This window comes from Battus philenor, unplaced genomic scaffold, assembly GCF_028537555.1.
Source record: "Battus philenor isolate CCGP_79_NKW_IND1 unplaced genomic scaffold, ilBatPhil1.0.hap1 SCAF_4, whole genome shotgun sequence".
In the NCBI taxonomy this organism is placed as follows: domain Eukaryota; kingdom Metazoa; phylum Arthropoda; class Insecta; order Lepidoptera; family Papilionidae; genus Battus; species Battus philenor.
This window is the reverse complement of record NW_027181704.1, coordinates 1691834-1712484: the sequence shown is the minus strand read 5'-3', so window position 1 is coordinate 1712484 and position 20651 is coordinate 1691834. Positions and strand designations below refer to the sequence as shown.

Here is a 20651-nt window from a genome sequence, read left to right as displayed (position 1 = left end):
CCTTAAATTTTTATACTATTCCCTTTCTATCTCGCTTTTATAATATAATTCAACCTATACATTATGATGTTGCAGCAAATATAGTCTTTAAAATCGTCATCTAATATTATGAGTATCCATAAAAATCGTATAAATAAAAAGCTAGAATTTCGCTTTAAGTTTCATACCACTATCTCTCGAAAGCCAACCGCTTTGAAGTACTTAAACATGTCTAACCTTACTCAGGTCGAGTGTGTATTTTATCTTAAGTTAAGTCAAACTTATGTAAATCGTTCAGAAATATCTGCTATACATCTACTGAATTTTGATATCGCCTTTAAAAACGAACTGATAGTGTAAAAGTGTTTTGAAACTTTATTATCGTTTCATTTGAAAACTTTTATTCTATTCGTGTGCGAGTTATTCGTATTGAGAAACTAAATTTATTTTTTAACTATGCCCTCGATTTCTTCCGCGTGGAACTTAACAATTTTTTTTTTCGTTTTAGAATTTTTCTAAAATTAAAGTAGCTTTTTTTATCAACGGCTAGGACAAATATCGGTAAACGTGCACTCTTATACAAAAAGTGTGACCTCCACAATTCATATGTTAGTGATATTGATATATTCTCGTACTCTCTCGTATCTTTTAAAAAAACATTTTCGTTATTATTGTTCGTTTCGAAATTATTGAGTACATACAATGCAATTCAAACTATAATATAAATATATAAACCATAGTCTTTGATCCCTGTTTAGAAATGTTTTTATTTGATTTTTCAATGTTTGACTATAAATCATTATATGTTCTCAGTGAGATAGTTATAAGGTAACAACTGTAACTAATTTTATATTTCTAAGCTTCTAAGTTTGTACTTTCTTACTGCCTTTTGTTACTGTCTATCTCCAATAAAGTAAATAAATAAATAGCCTAAGTTATTCCTTATTACATCAACTACCTGCCAGTATAAGTTCCGTAAAAATTGATCTACATATTTCAGAGATTAGACCACGCATTACTGGACAAAGATGCACCGATCCTGGGTTCAAAAGACGACCCCCCAAAAAAAAAACCAGTAGGAGGGGCGAAAAACGTCTCGCAGAAAGTGACTCGACACGCCCAAGCAAGAGGGCCCATCGTAAGTAGTTTTTAGTAGGGAATATGTTTGTTGGTAAGGGTCTTCTACCCGAAAACCCTGAATTCGACGAAGTTGTAACAGCCTTGCACGATTAACATTTGGTTTCAACGATCGGAATCGGACAGAGTTTAACAGGAACAAACAAGCTGTCAGAATTTAAAAAAAATGTATTTGATATATTATATATATTCAAATGCCTGTAGTAAAATGCAGTTATTTAAATATTACCAACAGACACTCAAATTTTATTTATTCGTATATATCGGAAAAGTGTGAGTGTGTGGGTGGAGTTAAACAGGTTAGGTAGGCAATGTTAGAGACAACACCTAATGAGCTGGAGCACAAAAATTAAAACACTTGGATGAAAGATAGACACAGTTTATTTTCAAAGTCATCCGCCTACAACTTCAGATACACCAACGCCGTAATAAATTATTTGTCATGCGAATGAAATAATTTTTACATAAAACTTTCACCACTCATTTGGAAATATTAAACATTGATTCAAAATTGATATAAGATAGTCTTTAATTCCATATTCTATTACAGCACTAAGGATTTAATACAAATTCACAAACAACAACGCATATGTCACTTGACGCTGTTCGCTATTATTATATTTCATAATATTTTTCGGTGTGATACGCGGTTTTGACAACCAATTCAAATCATACGCCGCGCGTCCTTTGTTTTTGCGCATGCGTAGACCGATGGATTGACAGATAAGCGAAAGCATTTTGACAACTGTGATTATTTCGCTACAAGTTTATATGAAATGATCGGTTATAAGTGCAAAAGCCTTAAAGTTGTTAAGAAAAACTTTAAACCTTTGACATCTATTTGTTATCATCCTGTATAAACTGATCACCCTGACGTATTTATTTTTATATTTGAATGTGACAGGCCCGGCCCTTCAGGCAGTGCTAATATATACTTCTTTTCACCCGATAGATGCTCTCTACAAGGCATAGGCTTTTCCAAAAATATCGCGACGATGACCGTTCTTGCAAATATTGAGCCAGTTATTTACTTTTATGTGCGATCACTTTTCTTTTCAATTTTATTTTGATTTATTCTGATCTTTCTCTCTACAATGTTGTATATAAATAATGATAATAATTAAATAAAAAGCTTTATTTTACTCCACATGATTTCCAAATGACTTAAAAACTAGTAATTTTAAATAATAGTTTGATGATTTTGTGTTAATTTTGTATGGACGCCCTCAGGATAAAAGCTTCCTTCAAAGCTTTCCATTTTACTCTATCTTTGGCAACTTGGAAGCACCCGTGACATGCCAGCCATGATCTCGTCAGACCATCTGGCATTAGGTCTGCCTCTCGCTTTAGTACCTCGTGGTCACGTCCATTTGTAAAATGTTGTACATATTAAACTTTTAATGTTGTATCACATATAAACAAACATATTACAGAATCATTAATATGGTGGCTTTAAATATATTTTTAAGTTATGTACTAGTGTACGTAAATAAATAAATATAGTACAAATTTGCTTAAACTAAATGCATATAAATGCCAAAGGAAAATTAATATTTATCAATGAAGAAAAACGTAATTACATAACAAAATGTAATAAACTTTTGAAAAGAGCTTTAGAAAATAAATAAACAACAACTCTATAAGCAAGTTTTAATTTTTAAGCACAGGATATACTTCCTGAAACTTTCCAAGTAATTAATTTGTGTAAGTATCCGCTAAAGCTCCTCGGAGAACAGCCCCGGGAGGTGACCAGGTGCAAACAAATGAGAATTACGTCAAACAGGCGTCCATTACTAGCGATTCTAAGGCTTTATTGTCCTTGCAAAAATTAATTATAAACTTTTGTTTCGTATTACAAATTGTGCCACTTGATTTATAAACCAATAAATCGTGAACTAAAGAGAGTTTTTTATCGTAATTTAAAGCAATGAACAAATACATTTTTTTTCTACTTTTAGTTGTCCACCATCTATTTGTCTTCCTAATTTTACGATTCATCCTCGTCTTCGTTATTTTCATTTCAAAATATCCTCTGTTATCTACTATGCCTCCCCAGAGATCGTCACGATGACTGATCTTCCGCCGCCCTCATTCAGCTACTTCCCGTGACCGTAACTATGTTGTCGATCCACCTAGTGGAGGCTATATCAACGTCGCGTCAACCGGCACGTAAACACAGCTTGAGAACCTTACAAACATCGCTTACACGAGCGATGTGCTCTTTCCACGATATTTCAGACGAGCTTCTGGCTACGTCGGTTATCTTGTTTTTTTTACGGATAAGCAAAACTCCGAGCATAGCCTTCTTCATTGCTTTCATGAGGATTGTCGTAAGTGACCACGTCATTGATATACGTGTGATCACCGATAACACATAGGTCAAAGACCTTCGTATACAAACATTAAGGTATTTTTTATACAAATAAGTATTGAAAAACTAGAATAATGTTTATTGCAAAATAGCAAAGTACTTTTTGTTTTATAAAAAGCGAAACGATTTCCGATGCAATCATTTTTCGCAAGAGATGCAATTAAACCCGCACGACGTGGCGTATTGGATGTACAATTCAAAAACGGATTTCATTTTTGCATTGTTGTTAAATTGTTCGGTATTAAAACATTTAGCTTCTGAATACTGTTATCGATTTAAATTTTCATTTATATTTGCTCGAAAAACCTTTGGTATAAAGCAGGTGATAAGAACTCTTCATCAACTTGTCAACCAATATTTGTTGGCTCAATAGAGACAACCAACATTGATTACTAAATAGAGAATAAATCTGACAAGAAAAGGCCATGAGAAAGAAGGTAACATAATAAAAGTAGTAGGAAGTGACTGGACCCTTACTAGCTAAGAGAAAAGTTGCTAAAAAGAGAAAGAGATGGAGGAGGGTTACATTTAATTAATAGATAAGAAAACATAACTGACAATTAGAATCGGATTCGGATTGTTGATCTTTAACAAATTCGATCACATAAATTTCATCCCACCATCATCATATCAGCTAATAAATGTACACTACAAGGCATACATCACCTTCCGCTTTTTTCTGTCTTGATCAGCGCTGGTATAGTTCTGCACACAACCTTCATGATGTCCTGGTTTGGTTTTTTTTAGGCCTCGGTTTTTAATGGCGTCTTGTTCCCCCTGCTTTGTGATGTTGATGTTACAATATCTGTTCAAATTTTTTTAGTGTTTATATTTTTTAACTATCTTTCCTCTGTGGTCTTTCTGACTCATTCTGCCTCCGTATACTGTATGGATACCTTGCAGTCGCTAAAATAGCTACCGATAATATGCAGCAGGTTCGCGGGGCAGCGAGTCTGTCAATCTACACCTTATAGAAACCCATCAGGAGTTATAGAAGGCCAATGATAAGAGCACTGCAATCTCCTACTCCTTCTCCGAATTTTCAAATGCTGGATTCTACAGGAATATTAAGTACACATCTGCGGCATAAAGAAACATAGATGGCGACTGATATAAGGTGCAGTATACCCTGTTTTGGTTTCTATTACGACTTAAACCATAAAACAATTTCATTTTAAGTTTCTTTTATCTTATATATTCTTATTTAGGTCTGAATGTCAAAGTGGTAAAAAAAAGTCGACTTTTTTATTCCGGACATCAGGCCGCGTGTGTAACCCTTTTATTATTAGATTGAATGATAGGGTTACAAAATTTAAATCGGGTTATTTTATTCATGATGTACAGAGGTAAGAAATAAATTATGGATAAATCATATTATTACTAATAGAAGAAATAGAATAATTACTACTTATTACTAATAAAATATTACATATTACTAATAAAATTCTGTGAAGAAATTATTATTTCTATTATATCCCTGTATACCCAAGACTGGAAAAGTAAGAAAGGCACCTTCCTTCAGGGGCCTTTCTTATCGACGTCATCGAACAGCTCGTTGCCTGTGCTCTTCATTTGACCTCGCTTCACGGCAACTCCGTTAGATGTCGGACAGTAACACGATTACCACAGACCCCAAAAGGCGGTGCTCTTAAGGTTCTCGTAGATAGATCGACTGAAAAGTCCTCTCCCTGGTTGAAAGACTTTGCCAACGAGCGCCTCATAAATGCACAAGTTTATATTAATGTTAAGTAATAAAACGACACGATAGTAACACGAATTTGCACGGAGGTATCGAACTTGCCACTTCGCTGCAGCCGACCCCGCTTGCTTTACATAAGTTCTAACTTAATTAACTTAATAGAGTTTAGAACGCACTACGCGATACCGTGCTATCTGATACAGTGTAAATCCCTCCGAGCGTTCTTGTGGAATTATCGCCTCATAGCCTTTACGGTTGATTATTAAAGCAATGAACTTATGAACATATCTTAAAAAACATGAAGTATGTAGATAGTTTTAAAAATACATAAGTGGTTTACTTCTATTAACGGAGTAGAGTCGATATGAGCGAATTTTGTTATTAACATAACCATGTTGATGTTCGTCGCTTTAAGCCTTAGACTCCGACTACAAGAGATAGAGTTCACCCAAAGATAACGGAGTTAGGTCACCACTCTGTTTTATTATTTAAAAACTTTTTAAATCATTTTATTGTGTCCAAAATATAGCAAATTTTTTTCCGTCAAATTGATTGATTGTACATGCAAAAGCTATAAAATGGTGAAAGTATTTCGTTACTATTTCAATGAATGTATGGTAATAGTATTTTCAAAATTCGAATACATATCATTTAAGGCGCACACTGCAAGGCATACGCCTCCCTATGATATGAAAGATACCTATGAGGGGATATAACATGATCGCCACATTTGGCAGGCTGGTTGGCGATCGCAGTGTGGTATTAGGGTACGCAGAGGAAGCTGCTGCCAATCCTTTAGAAACTCATTTGAGAGCAGTGGCAATCCGGTGAATTATATAAGATTATATCTCGGATCGATACCCAAGACTTACGATCGCACTAACTATAGCTAAGTAAGAAACAGGTGAGCTATCGAAAATATACGATATAGATAAAGATAGACGGATAAACTGTTTGACGTGAACAATATGAACAGCGGTACTAATAAGACGCAATCGTCCGACTCCGATATTGCTTGTGATTAAGGCAAGAGTCATATATATATACATATATATATATGTGCAAATATATATATATACATATATGTGTGTGTATATATATATATGTATATATATATAGCTATCTTACATTAACTTAATAACACTTTAAATAATTAAGGTGTAACAGATTCTGGTAGTAAAACATAACATCAAAAATACCGAATAACATTTTTATGTCAATGACGTGACCTTTGTACCAAACGCCTTCACGAGATCTAAGTAAGCCTTTACATCGAAGTTATAAATAAATATAAATACATACACACATATATATATATATATATATATATATATATATATATATATATATATATATATATATATATATCTTCTCGTCCAATATCCCTAATGCCTTAAGATGAAGATCTAATAGCATGGAATTGGCAAGTTGATTTGAAAATGGCTGGGTCACATAACACGCAGAACACATGGCCTCTTATGTTTTTAAAGTTGACACGAATCCATAATAGGAACGTGGGACATCCACCCACGAGGTGAAGAGATGTCTTTATTAAGGTCATTGGGAGACATTGTATGCAGTGTGCTCGCCGCGATCACATTAAGTACATCAAACCCACTCATCTATGTATATATACCTCTTTCTGTCTTACACGAGCTTTAACTTTGGCCACGTTAGTAAGGGCATATTGAATCACCTACAAATGGTTCAGAAACACTTTCTCAAGAACGCAAATGGAGCGGAGCATTATCAGAAAAACTTGGACATCCAGAGCCACCTAAACCACCCGATCATAACGGAATATTTCAGACACGCAACAAGGATATACTTTCAAGATACCGTACACAATCCGAATCATCTGGTGGCCGAAGTAGCCAACTAAATAGCAGAAAAGATCCCGAACTTAAAAAAGCCTAAGCCACGCCACTTGATAAGCCAAGACACCGGTCCCAAAAGGGATCAAAAGATGCTTCCCAGAAAAATCAGGGAGATTACCTAAACAAGTCACTCACAATGCAACCAAGAGGACCAACCGAAAAGAAGATACCAAGGAGACGAAGAACTCCGGGAGAAGTAACGTCGAGCGGCGGCAGAAACGACGGCTTCCACCGAGGATTACGTTGGATACTCACGGTCCAGGAGGTGGAATTATTTTCAAGTACTTGAATCTCAGAGTTGTAACAAGCAAGTTGCTCCACCTTGCAAGTTGAATAATATGTTTAACCATTCTCAATAAAGAACACAGAACTGTTCCAAAATATCTTATTGGAAATACAACGGTAAACGTCATACGGCTGAAATCATTTAACAAGTAATATGTTATTACCAAATATCTCAGAACATTCTAGAGAAACCACGCTGTCAAATACAAAGCGCTATCTACCTTAGCCAGCCACAGAGATATAAGCTATCTAGGTCTAAACATGTCGATAATTTAATACCTAAATGTCTCCCAGTATTATCCTTATTGATAGTAAACTTATAATACGAAGTAAACATAAATAATATTCATGGGTGATGGCTGCAGCATCCACCGAACATCATCATCATCATATTAGCTGATGGACATCCACTGCAAGACATGGGCCTCTTGCAAAGATCACAACGATGATCAGTCCTCCGCTGTCCGCATCGACTTGGGGCTAGGGGGTCTATCTACCCCATCTTGTGGTCGCCATTTGAAAATATTCAATCCATTTATTCGAACTTCTTTTTTTCAATTTACAGGTGCAAAAGTTTTAAAGAAGTGAATATATAGCTGACTTGTCAGAAAACACTTTTAAGATTGTATATTTTTTCCAATCAGTGTAAACACAGGTTTAAATTGATTATTATTAAATATGTTATATTAAATTAGAATGAGATGAGTCAATCAATTCTGGCAGTACAAAGTGTGACGAATAGATAGTAACACTTGGTTTTTTGACACTAATCGGTGTAACATAACTCCTGAAGATGCCCCGTGGAGGGGTGAAACACGTGTTGAGTGATTTGGCGGTGGCAGTTGTGTGATTCGCATTGTTTGCCGCATACGCATTTATCAGCGGGCTGGCGAGCGGTACCCTTTGTTGCACGACTACCACTGCATGTGCGGAAGTGGCTAAATATTGGTTCTTTTCTTACTTAGGATGGACTTCCGTAAGGTAACGCCTGATTCCATTAAATAGAATAGATAGTAAATATTTGTGGGATTCTTCCTAGGTGCAGTAAGTGTGTATATTAACCTTAAACTTCGTCCATATTTATACTGATGTAAATGAACAATTTTATTTCAGTGGAATTCCTCTTTTCTATGTGAAGCTGATGATTACGTAATGTTGCCACAATAAATTAATAAACTTTAATATATATTTTTGATACCATAGATTATTGGTGTGGATCTGGGGAGAGCGGAAAGTAATTTAGATTTCTTAAGTTAAATTCATACGACTTCATTTTTAACAAGTTTTTTTTTCTAATCGATAATATATTCACCATCGTTATCAACAACCTTTTGTCATCTAGTATATAAAATTTCAATTTCGGAGCGTTAAAAATATATCTATTTATTTTATTTTTAATTTAATATCTTTATTTAACACGTTAAGACACATTTAATAAGTTATACAATAATATACAAAAAAGTACAATGGGCGGTCTTATCACACAAGGCAATCTCTTACAGACAACCATAGTATGGAAAAGGTAAAAGTACTAATAATGGGTAGTTAACGTGTACAAAAAATACATATTCATAAATAAATGAACATAAACATACATAGACATACATACTTAAACATGCATACATATGTACAGTGGCGTAGCTAGGGGGTGGCGAGCGGGGCGGCCGCACCAGGCACCACAAGCAGCGGGGGCACCAAAGTTGAAAATATTTTTTTTTAATTTTTTTTGAATGATGAATAATGAAATGTTAAAAGAAAAATGAAAACCATAATTTAAAATAAATAACATAAAAAGAATATCGAATTTTACTATTTTTGTGCTAAAAAAGTTGATAAATAATATGAACATTAAAAAAGTAAACGGTTACAAATTATAATATAAACAGTGTGCCTTTCATTCGCAAAACACAAAGTGTTTTTAAAAGGGCCCTAAATCACAAAAACACATATCTGTGTTTCAAACTAGTCGACACTATTGATTTTGAAAATGTGATTAATGACTTTGCAGGCCAAAAAGCAAGGAATGTTCGTTTTTAAATTTTCCAATAAATTTTATCAAGATCTAATGTTATTTTATATATATTTATTATTATTTTGAACCAAAAAAAAATATATATTACCTACATTCTGTTCTGAATTTTAAAATTATTTAAACTCTTTGGGGGGGGGGGGGACCAAGCCCCCAATCTGCCCCAGGCCCCCAAATACCTTAGCTACGCCACTGCATACGTATATAATATATAGATCGTCAGGAACGAAATTACATCCGGTCAATATGTACATTTATGACCTCCTATATATCATTCTATATATGTAAAGTTATCAACTTATATGTAACATATGCTTATCCAATGTCACCCTTCGAAAACTAAGCCACTTAATAACACATAAATGCTTTGGTTGGCTTCAGTGTACTCACAACAACTCCAGCACTAGGCGAGAGCAATCGAAAACAAATTCAACTCCCCAGCTGCATCAAATGGGTTCCTGCAATCCACAGCCACTCAGCCTTGTTCGAGAGACACTCGCGTATGGCTTTATTAATAAATTTCTGTACACACTCACTATTTGAGTATGTTATCAAACTAATTTTAGAATTACTTGCTATGTTGAAAGTTTTTTTAATAAGCCTTACACATTATCAGTTCTTTGTTCTATTCTAATTTTAAAAAATGAGGTTATTTTCATCACACATTTTATCTATAACTTACCTATAAAATTTATGGTTTTATGCTTTTCGTTACCAGCGCCGGAGTTGGACGGCATCCACTTGACAAGCCGTGTTTAGGTGGCATCCATTTGCTGTTCCTTATATTGCATTGTTATCGCATTGATCCCTCTAAGCGTACAATCATGTTATTGAATGCCTTACTAGAAAACAATTCTTCGAAAGTATATTATGTATTTGGAAACTAAAATTTAAAACATAAAAAGTAATTTTCATTTCACAACATTGGAACTTTTAAGAGAACTCTTATTGATCGACAACTTATTATCTATTCATTTCTAAAATATATTTTACTTCTGACTTTACACTGCTTCGCAAGGTGCTATAGTTGTAAAGAAGAAGTAGAAAGAAACTCCACAAGAATACATATTTTAACAGCTTAACAACACAGGTTTTTACATATATATTTCATCAGATATAGCTTAAATGAAATCTAATTAATTAGGTGTCATCACTGTCAAAGATTATTATAGTTAAAATATTCGTTTATTGAATATTAAGCTAGTTTCGTCAATTTATTTTTAATATGAATTTTAGCAGTGAACGGAGTAAGAACATCACTACTAATACCGAAGGCTGTATGTACAGAAAGGTTCTCTAGTGGCAATCACGAGTTGATGATATTGTCAAGTCGCTGATGAGTGGCTTATGCCATGCAATGGAGTCCATGACCTAAAATGATAACGTTGAAGATGATTAAATTAGTGAAACATAAATTACAATATAAATATTTAAAGTATTTGAATTTCACATAGATACGACATCTACTTCTCTATATATTTATCTGTTTAATATATGTGTGTATATATATATATATATATATATATATATATATATATATACTAGCTGATCCCGCAAACGTTGTTTTGCAAAAAAAAATGATTTTTTAATTTACAAATAAAAAATAAGGGTTGATCGTAGAGGGGTGAAAATTTATGGTTGTATGTATTCTTGTATTGGCTAAAAAATAAAACAAAAAATTTCGTTAAAAAAAAAAATTAAGTGTGAACAACCTTTATCACTTAGGGGTATAGAAAATAGATAGTAGCCGATTCTCAGACCTACTGAATACGCATATTAAATTTGGTAAAAATCAGTCAAGCCGTTTCAGAGAAGTTCAAGTTTGAACACCGTGACACGAGAATTTTATATATTAGATTTATATACATAAAAATAGTTATAAAACGTAACAAAGCATATGTGGTGGTTAAGTTTAAACTTAACTATCGCGCGCTCTTGTTGTTCGCGCTGCAGCCAAACCGCCGGCGCGTTTACTCACTTAACTCAATTAACTTGATAGAGTTTAGATGCACTGTGCGATACTAACTCCGACACAGTGAAAATCCCTATAAGCGCAAAGCCTTATCCTATTAAATTAACACTACAGAAGTACTTAAAACATACTTTAATTTACATTACTAAAAAAATAATTAACAACTTAGCAAACGCTAAGCTATATACGATTAAAACGCCTGGACATATAAAAACTTGGTCGCATATGGTTAAAGGATTGATATCTTCTGCTGGGGATCGCTTTAAACGAGAAAAAAGATACTAAACAAATCTGCTTTTAGTTTCTACACTGATTGTAAAAAAAATGTAACTCAACAAAATAGTAACTCTTAATAGGCTAGAGATGAAAATGATAGATAGATTTGGTTGTATGCTGGTATTTAATTCTTTATTAGGTTTATTCTTAACATTCTTCGTGAAAATTTTAAAATATATGTGAGGAAGTTCGCAAAAATGTTGTTGTAATTATTTTACCACTGCCCGTTTAGGTTAGATGTTCATAAAAAACTTCTTGGACCACGGCGAAAGGTATGAGATAATAAGCGTATTAAAGGTAATTTATGTAATATATTATATATTATTGTAATTTATATTATTTATTGTACACCCTGGGATAATTTAATAGATTATTTTAATTAAATAGTTTCATAAAAATTAATGTAAAAGTACAATAGAACATTCTTTACAATACTGCCTTTTTTATGGTAAGTAGTTGCAGTTTGAGGCCAAAAATGACCATTGCAAGGTATAGGCCTCCCCAGAGATAATGACGATAAAGATATACCATTATCGCCACGCTTGAAAGGCGGGTTGGTGATCGCGGTGTAGTATTATTGTACACAGAAGACGCTACTGCCCATACCCAGAACACTTGTTTTTTTTTTTACGAGTCCTCCGCTATTGGGACCTCTCCTTCCACCCCTATATTGTTGGGAACAGGGTTTTTTATTTCTTCACATGAATTTTTTATTTTCGTCCTCATCTTCCATAGTTCACAATATCTTTTTTTCTTCCTTCTATCATTCCATAATTCCATCTTCCTTTCTCAATCATTCCATTCCTTTCATCCATCCTCAAACACTTCAGTTGTATTTTCTATGGCTGTATCACAGCTTTATTTAGTTTATTTATTTTTCTCATGTACATAAATTTGTTTCACAGATTTTTACATTTTTTTATATTAATTTCAATAAATCTATCTTAATAAGATTACTTAAATATATAATAAGACTTACAATATTTTATGTTTAACTATGTTTTAATTCTATTAATTACGTATTGTGCAACTTTCCTAAAGAATTTGAGGACGGACTCTCTTGCATCCTTTTCTATAAAGTGGAGGCGAGTCCTGAACACTTGTGTGCAGTGGCAATTCCAAGTAATTAATGCACAAAGTGTGAATTATATATAAGACTGTATACCGGGAATCAAACCCGTGACCTACGATCATAAGTCTCAGTTCTCTACCGCTGGGATACACTGTCGGGATGGATCTGGGACAAAATTTTAACGGCAAGTGTGTTGCGAAGAATTTTTTTGAAGACGGTTAACACCTAAAAATGACGTCGACAGATGGCGCTAGATGGTGATGACTTTTGAGATCGATAGTCGTACAAAAGGACATAGCTCTGGCATTGGTTTTTTGTAATTATTATATCTAATAAAACATACACGAAATAAATCAAATTTTTATAACTTGTATTATGTTTTCGTAATAATTTCATTGTTAGAATACCAACCTCCAATCACAGTAAACGGTAAGTTATTATAGACATTACTTACGCATATTTTGTCTAATGATATGTAAACTATGCTTTGACATTTGAAATGTTAAACAGAGTGATTCGTTACAGGTTTCAAATATAAAAAGGAATAAATGTATAGCTTCTTTTCTGTCAATTTGTGTACGGTATGGATTAAATAAATATAAATATGATAATGTGTAATATTAAGGTTATCTGTACCTATAGACTTGTTATATGTATTTGTCCTTTGCATTGAAATACAAAAAAAAATAATTATTGTTACATATTCAGTGTTGCCACTATATACAGGATGATTCGTACAAGCCTAAATTGTTTTAGACAAATGATATATACATTCACCTACTTTTTTACATTTGACATCGAAACATATCAAAAGTAAATTGATGTAAAAGGTTTATTATTAAATAAACGAATATTTAAATGATAAGTATCCTTAGGAATTATCACGTTTGATTATTATTATTTCATTTACGATATACTATATGTGTAATGTGTATATGTATAAATGTATGTTAAAATATTCAAATAAGTTTTTGTGAAGTTTCTTCCTGATTCTTTTCCGCAACCATTACACCATACGAAGCAGAGTAGAGTCAAAAATGAAATTGATCACTAAAAAAATAATAAGTTGACTATCAATAAGATTTCTGTAAAAAAGTTCAAATATTTTTAAAGGAATTTTATCTTTATATTTATTTTTAGAAACTACTATTTACTTGTGGCAATCACAATAATAGACACAATACTAGATATGTGTGAGGAACAGGAATACCTGATCAAAGTAAGACGGTAATTATTAACACAAGCGTTAAGAGCGGCTTCAACATAGAATGGAAAACAAAGATCATGCTATACTATGCATCTGCAAGCCGCAAACGCTGTTTGTTAGTTAACACAATTAACTAGTTAGAGAATGCACTTTGCCATCGGAGTTAGTCGAATAGCTTCAGTATACCTTAAACCAAATGCTTTTAGCCTTATGTAAACTCAGAAACATCTCAACACATTAACTTAGTCTTACATTTAACACGACTCTCTCGTGTTCTTTACTTGTAGGAGGATGTTTATTCTTTTCTGTTTCGTTTTAGTTTTTCTCTCTTTGATTTTATTTAATTTGTTTACACTTTCTTGACACCAAAGATAATAATTGTAAAAACAAAAGAAATAATTCATAGAGGTACAAGAGGCGGTCTTGTCGAGAGGATCTCTACCAGACAACCTTGGGATGGAGATGAGAGAGACATAGAAATACATACATTAATATACACACATACATATAAACAAATATAGTTATGTAAATATATATACATATGTACGCATAAACATGCATAATAAAATATATAATATGTTAATATACTATATTATAATACACTATCTTGAAATATTTTTGTTCATTTCCTTTTTCAGCATTATTCAAAGTAATGTAGGCTTTATTTATCTGCGATATAAAGTATATCAAAATATATTTTATTTATATTTGCATACAATTCACGGATAGATATTGCTTCTTTCTTTGAGTATAGTGCGATAAGGCTTAAGTACCTAGGGTTATCGACTGGAGTAATGAAAACAATTTTATTACACTTTGAAATTCACCTTATATAAAAATAAACATGTCTTATTCCTTAAGCAATATATATATATATATATATATATATATATATATATATGGTTATATTCTTGGCTGTCATGATGATAAATATGAATGATAATAAAGATTTAAATGAACAAATAATTCTGTTTCATGGAACGTAACAAAAAGAATGAAAAAAATTGTAACAAAGAATATTAATATAAATTAATAATACGTTACAGTGAGGAATTTCATTTGTATGATGGAATTATAAATTTATAACCTTTTGTTACAAGTTCTACATAGACAGACAATAGATCCAAATGAACAGTTATGAAAGTTTGTTTAAGCTACATTTTGTTTTTATGTTTCTTTATATCTTTTGTTTTAATAATTCGTATTGATTAAATAGTCCTTTTTTATAAATTCGACAAAAATATTAGCTCACTGAATAGAAGCACATCAATCAAAGATAACAAAAAAATAACATATAATTAAAAACATGGTGGTTTTTAATCATGTTAAATATTTTTAATAAAAATAGTTTTCTAGTTAACATAGAAGTAAAGGATTTTTGTAAACACAGATTAAAAACATTCTTTTGATGATTTTATAAATCTAATTTAAAAAAATTCTCATTAAGACTAGAATTTTTTTTAATTTAGTCTCTAAAAATCATCTACAAAATGTAATATGTTATAATTGAAAAAGATGTTAGTTTTTTTAAAGAAATTTTGTTCATACAAATAACATCTACATAAAAGTCAAGGTATTCTCTTAGTTGTATTACTTTTTGTTGACGATTTTCAATGATTTATTTTAATAAAAAAATTGCTAATTAACATAGAAGTAAAGAAATTTTATACAAACAAATTACGTATAATTGGAAAACAAGGTTGTCTTAATAAAACAGATTTTTAATTAAATTCAAATTGAATCCACTTTACATTCTTTACAGAAGAGATGTCAAGAATTTTTTTAAAAAAAGATTGACTTTTCCTAAAACATGGTTTTTTTATTATTTAGAATTTGACCCCTATTTATATAGGAACAGGGATTTTATTTTCTTTATAATTTTTTTTGTTTCTTTTATTGTTTTCATTCTCCTCTTCCTTTCCTCACAATATCTATCTTTCCGTCTCTTTCATTCCATAATTCATTCTAATTTTCTCTTCTGCTCTTTAAGCCTACCATCCATCCTCAATAACTGCAGTTAGGTCTAATTACTATTTATAATATCGCAGATTTTATTTTTATTTTCCTCTTATACATTATCACAGTTTTTTTAATTTCTCACGATTATAGTATTGTTATTCTTTACAACCTAAATCATGGTTATGGATGCAGCCTTAAAATAATAACGGATTTTCTGACTTTAAAAAAAAAGTTCTCTCCTTTACCTATCGGAGATAAACAAACGTACAAAAATACATGTAAAGTTTGGTTTACCACAAATATTGCAATATTTACAGTTAAAAAATATTGATACGAATTCCCACTTATCTTATCATTGAAAAAACTCTTCGTTGTATTTATACGATCGTAACATTCATTGGAACGGAATAATAAACAGTGCAAAAACGTTTCAAAAATATCAGTAAAATGTTTTTTAAATTCAAAACAAATCTTTTGTTAGTTTTTATATTATTATTTAATTTTAATGTAAACGCTATATCTAGAGTTGACCCTCTAGTGGTCACAAGTGTCGGATTGATCAGAGGTTTACAAGCGACTGATGGAGATTATTCAATGTTCCTTGGTATACCCTATGCAAATGTCAACGATACTAATCCGTTTGGGGTATGTTTTCATTGTTACATGTCCAAATTTATGTTTTGTTATTTCAATCTGTGATTTATTTAATTCTCATTTTTTAATTAAAGTAAAGAAAAAACAACTTGCTTTCGAAATAAATTTAAAATTATTGTCTACAGCTATCCATTCCTATTAAAAAATTTGATGGAACATTTCAAGCTATTCGTGACTCGGAAATATGTCCCCAATTAGACTCAATCACAAACACGATAATTGGAACAATAGACTGCCTTCAACTAAATATCTATGTACCAAATTCAGCGCATTCAAGAAACGCAGTGCCGGTATTGGTTTGGTTTTATGGTGGAAGTTTTTACCGTGGATTTGCTAGAAGAGATCTCTACGGTCCGAAATATATTGTAAGACATGACGTCATTCTTGTTACAGTGAACTACCGAGTTGGTTCATATGGGTTTATGTGTTTAGACATACCTGAAGTTCCTGGAAATCAGGGTCTGAAAGATCAACTGATCGCACTTAGGTGGATTAAAAGTAACATAGCAGCATTCGGAGGGGATGTTAATAAGGTAACACTCTTCGGTCAAAGTGCTGGAGGTAGATCTGTTGATTTTCATCTGGTATCCGATCAAGAGAAACTGTTTGATAAAGTTATAATGCAGAGTGGCAATTCTATTTGTCCACCTGTAATAGGAGAAGTTGATACGCGACCTCCGTTTCTTCTTGCTGAAAAACTCGGTTTAAACACTGATGATGTTTCTGAAGCAATGGACTATCTATCTAAAGTCGATCCAAAAACAATTGTAGGGGCATCGTTAGAAATCGACTATACATTTAGACCTTGTGTTGAAAGAAATTTTGACAATATAGAGACATTCGTTTCTGACTATACCATTAACAAGAATCTATCTAAAGTCAAGGATACACCAATTTTAATTGGATTTAACAGCAATGAGCTAATTTTAAACTATGAAAATAAATCTGATAAATTCTTCGAGAATCTTAATGTATTTGAAGAAGCACTTGCAAAGTACTTTGATTTTGATGAACAACATTTAGACGATATGGTGAACATTGTTAGGCAATATTACATTGGAGATGAAGACATTGGCGAAGATCATAAGCAATCGTTGGCAGATTTCGACTCTGACTTTACATATCTACATCCAATTTACAGAAGAATGTACCAGAATATGTTGAATGGTGCAGAAAATATATACTTTTATGTATTCTTGTATAGAGGAAAAAGAAATTTGTCAGTGATGAAAAACTTTATTATAGACGGTGCTTCGCATTCTGATGAACTGGGTTATCTGTTCGACATGCCGGTATATTTTAAGGGCGAACCTACAGAGCAAGACCAAAAAATGGTCGATCGCATGACTACCTTGTGGACTAACTTTGCAAAATTTGGGTAAGTTGTTTACATTTTTTTTTACCTCTTGATGTCATCTTCATTGTAATGATTATACCTTTCATTAAACTAGACAGCGCTATTTTGTAAACTTTGTATGGTTCTTGCTGATAAAGTTTATAACATACAAAACCATTCAAATTCAAATACAGAATCTCTTTATTCGATTTGATATTAACATGCGCTTTTGTACTGTCGATAATTTTAATATTGATCTATCATCGCTGATCTGTTATAAAGATCCGGCCAAATATTCATCAGTTGCTCTTTGAAATGAAATTTGACAATTTTTGTTATGTAAATTATAATATCAATTGTGTAAATGAGACAACAAACCTAGTTCCATACAAATCGATCAACCAAAAAATAACTAATGCTATAATAAGATTCATTTATTAATATATTTTTAAATTTAGATTTAGAACTGAAAAACGGAACGTGTTAGATATCTTGTGGAACATTACAATAGATAAGTATACCTATGAAAGATTTTTTAATTTTTGAAGACGAAATTTTAGCGTCACTTTTATTTTTATTTCTTGTATATATCATATGTCTGTCAATATTTTAAAGCAACCATTAGAATAACAATTTCTTTAGAAATATCAATCAGGTTGTCTCTAGCTTTAAGTTATATATAGCTTGTACAGCTCTTTTTTGGTTTTATAAATAAATAACATACATCGGCAGCACTGCTCTATAATAAAATAAATAATTGTTTTACATAGGACATTATAAAAAGTCTACTGAGCAGATTTAGAAAGGCAAATTCCATAGACTTTACATGAGGTAATGTAATATTTACAAGTAGTATTACCTTTTTCTTAAATCGATTTTCACACAGTGTTTAGCAACCAAACTGTACTATAGGAATTTATATATCACATTTATGTCTCCTTTCATTTTATTTTTGTCTAATTATGAACACTCAGTAAGGCCGATGAAGATTTCACCGGTGTTTCGGAGATGGGGTTCTTGGAATAAATGTTTCACATTCCTTGGATTCCATTTAGAAAATACCAGTTAATTATTCTCCATTACTAAAACAACCAGACTTACAACAATTTATATGAGCATATAACATACATACATACATGACTAGAAAAGTCGAGGGTAAACGTCTAAAGGTCATAGTGCTATCTAATGATCAAACCGCACCCGCTCGACTTTTAGCATCAAAGTTCAAAGATCTAAAGACAGGAACAGCTATAATCAAGGCAAACATTATACACATGTATACAATCTTTATGGAATAATAATTATAAACAATAAATAAAAAGATTAAAGGGACCATTTATTATTTTTATAAATATATTTTTTTATTGCAGCGACCCTACACCAACTATATCTGATCTTCTACCAGTTAAATGGATTCCAGTTACACAAAACAGATTATATTATTATGATATTAGTGAAGATCTCAACCTGAAAACAAGAGCCTTTAATGGTAGAATGGCGTTCTGGGATCTCTTCTACAAACACAACAGACAGTTTCAGAAAGGTTATATAAATGAGGTATAGCAAGTTAATTATCAATAATGGTTTACCATCCATTGTCTGATTGTCTGTAAAAAATTGAAATGCGATAAGACTGAAAATTGTACTTTTGTATTGTTATTGCACAAATCCACATAAATAAAGAAAATTGGAATGTTAGAAATTTGTGTATAAAGTTTATTATATATATATATAAATTACATTTTCTTAAATTGTTGTCTATCTGTTTGTTACGGCTAGTCAAAATAGGATTGGCCGACTTTGACGGGACTTATACTGTCAGGTGAATGATGTAAGGAGTAACCAAGGCTACTTTTATTTTAGAAGAATTCTTCAGCGAAAAAAATACTAGGCGAAGTCGCGGGCACGGCTAGTGTAAAATATAAAGCCATAAATTTATATTCTATTCCAAGGTTGCCTAGATTTTTTATAACGATAAATTTTGTTTGTTTATCTAACAAACATCTGACTTAAAACACTCGTTCAATAATCTAAGACTTAGATTATTAATCTTATAACTTAGAACCTTTTCATTTATTGACTTACTGCATTTAAATGTATTTTTTTATTGACTTACTGCATTTAAATGTATTAATTAAATTAGAAAGAGATTTCAACTTTACTAAATGTCATTAAATCTAATATATTTAATTTCATGTTATAATAACAAAAACAAAATTTTCTTTATCTCTCTAAGTGCTTCTACACCTACGTAAGAGGTATAGGTTTTTATCGTAAATTTGTTTTGATGTTTGTTGCATCTCATAGAATGTCAACTTATGTGATCAATGAATGATCTTATCTTTTCGAGTATTCTGTGACGTCGCTGGTGTTTTTACATATTGCTCGACCTTGGAATAACAGTTCAATTGAATGATTCAACTTGCCAGAACTGATGTAAGGAAAATTTAAGAATTAATATCGTGTGTTTATATCTGTGTTAATTATTTTATTTATATGTTAGAATCAATTAAAGAAGAGTTATCGGCAAGATATTTTATTATTATAGCTATTTAAGAAAAAAACTAATATATAGCTACTTCCGCCATGCAGCAGTAGTCGTGCAATAAAGCGCACCGCCCGCCAGCCCGCTGATAAATGCGTATGCGGCAAACAATGCGAATTACACAACTACCACCGTTAAATCACTCAACAAGTGTTTCACCCCTCCACTGGGCATCCTCAGAAGTAATGTTACACCGATTAGTGCCAAACATCGAGTGACTACTGCTACATAGCGGAAGTAGCTATATATTAGT

At 32.0% G+C, this 20651-nt stretch overlaps 1 protein-coding gene across 1 annotated transcript in view; it reads left to right on the top strand.

Annotated features, from left to right (window-relative positions):
- Positions 1–7199: 7199 nt before the first annotated feature.
- The window catches only part of LOC137928925 (esterase E4-like), a 78498-nt gene continuing 65046 nt past the window's right edge, over positions 7200–20651 (top strand). The window contains exons 1-4 of the mRNA XM_068771929.1: positions 7200–7344; positions 16345–16508; positions 16643–17895; positions 19224–19410. Of these exons, the coding sequence (XP_068628030.1) occupies positions 7200–7344; positions 16345–16508; positions 16643–17895; positions 19224–19410 (1749 nt within the window). The remainder of the gene's footprint in view (positions 7345–16344; positions 16509–16642; positions 17896–19223; positions 19411–20651) is intronic.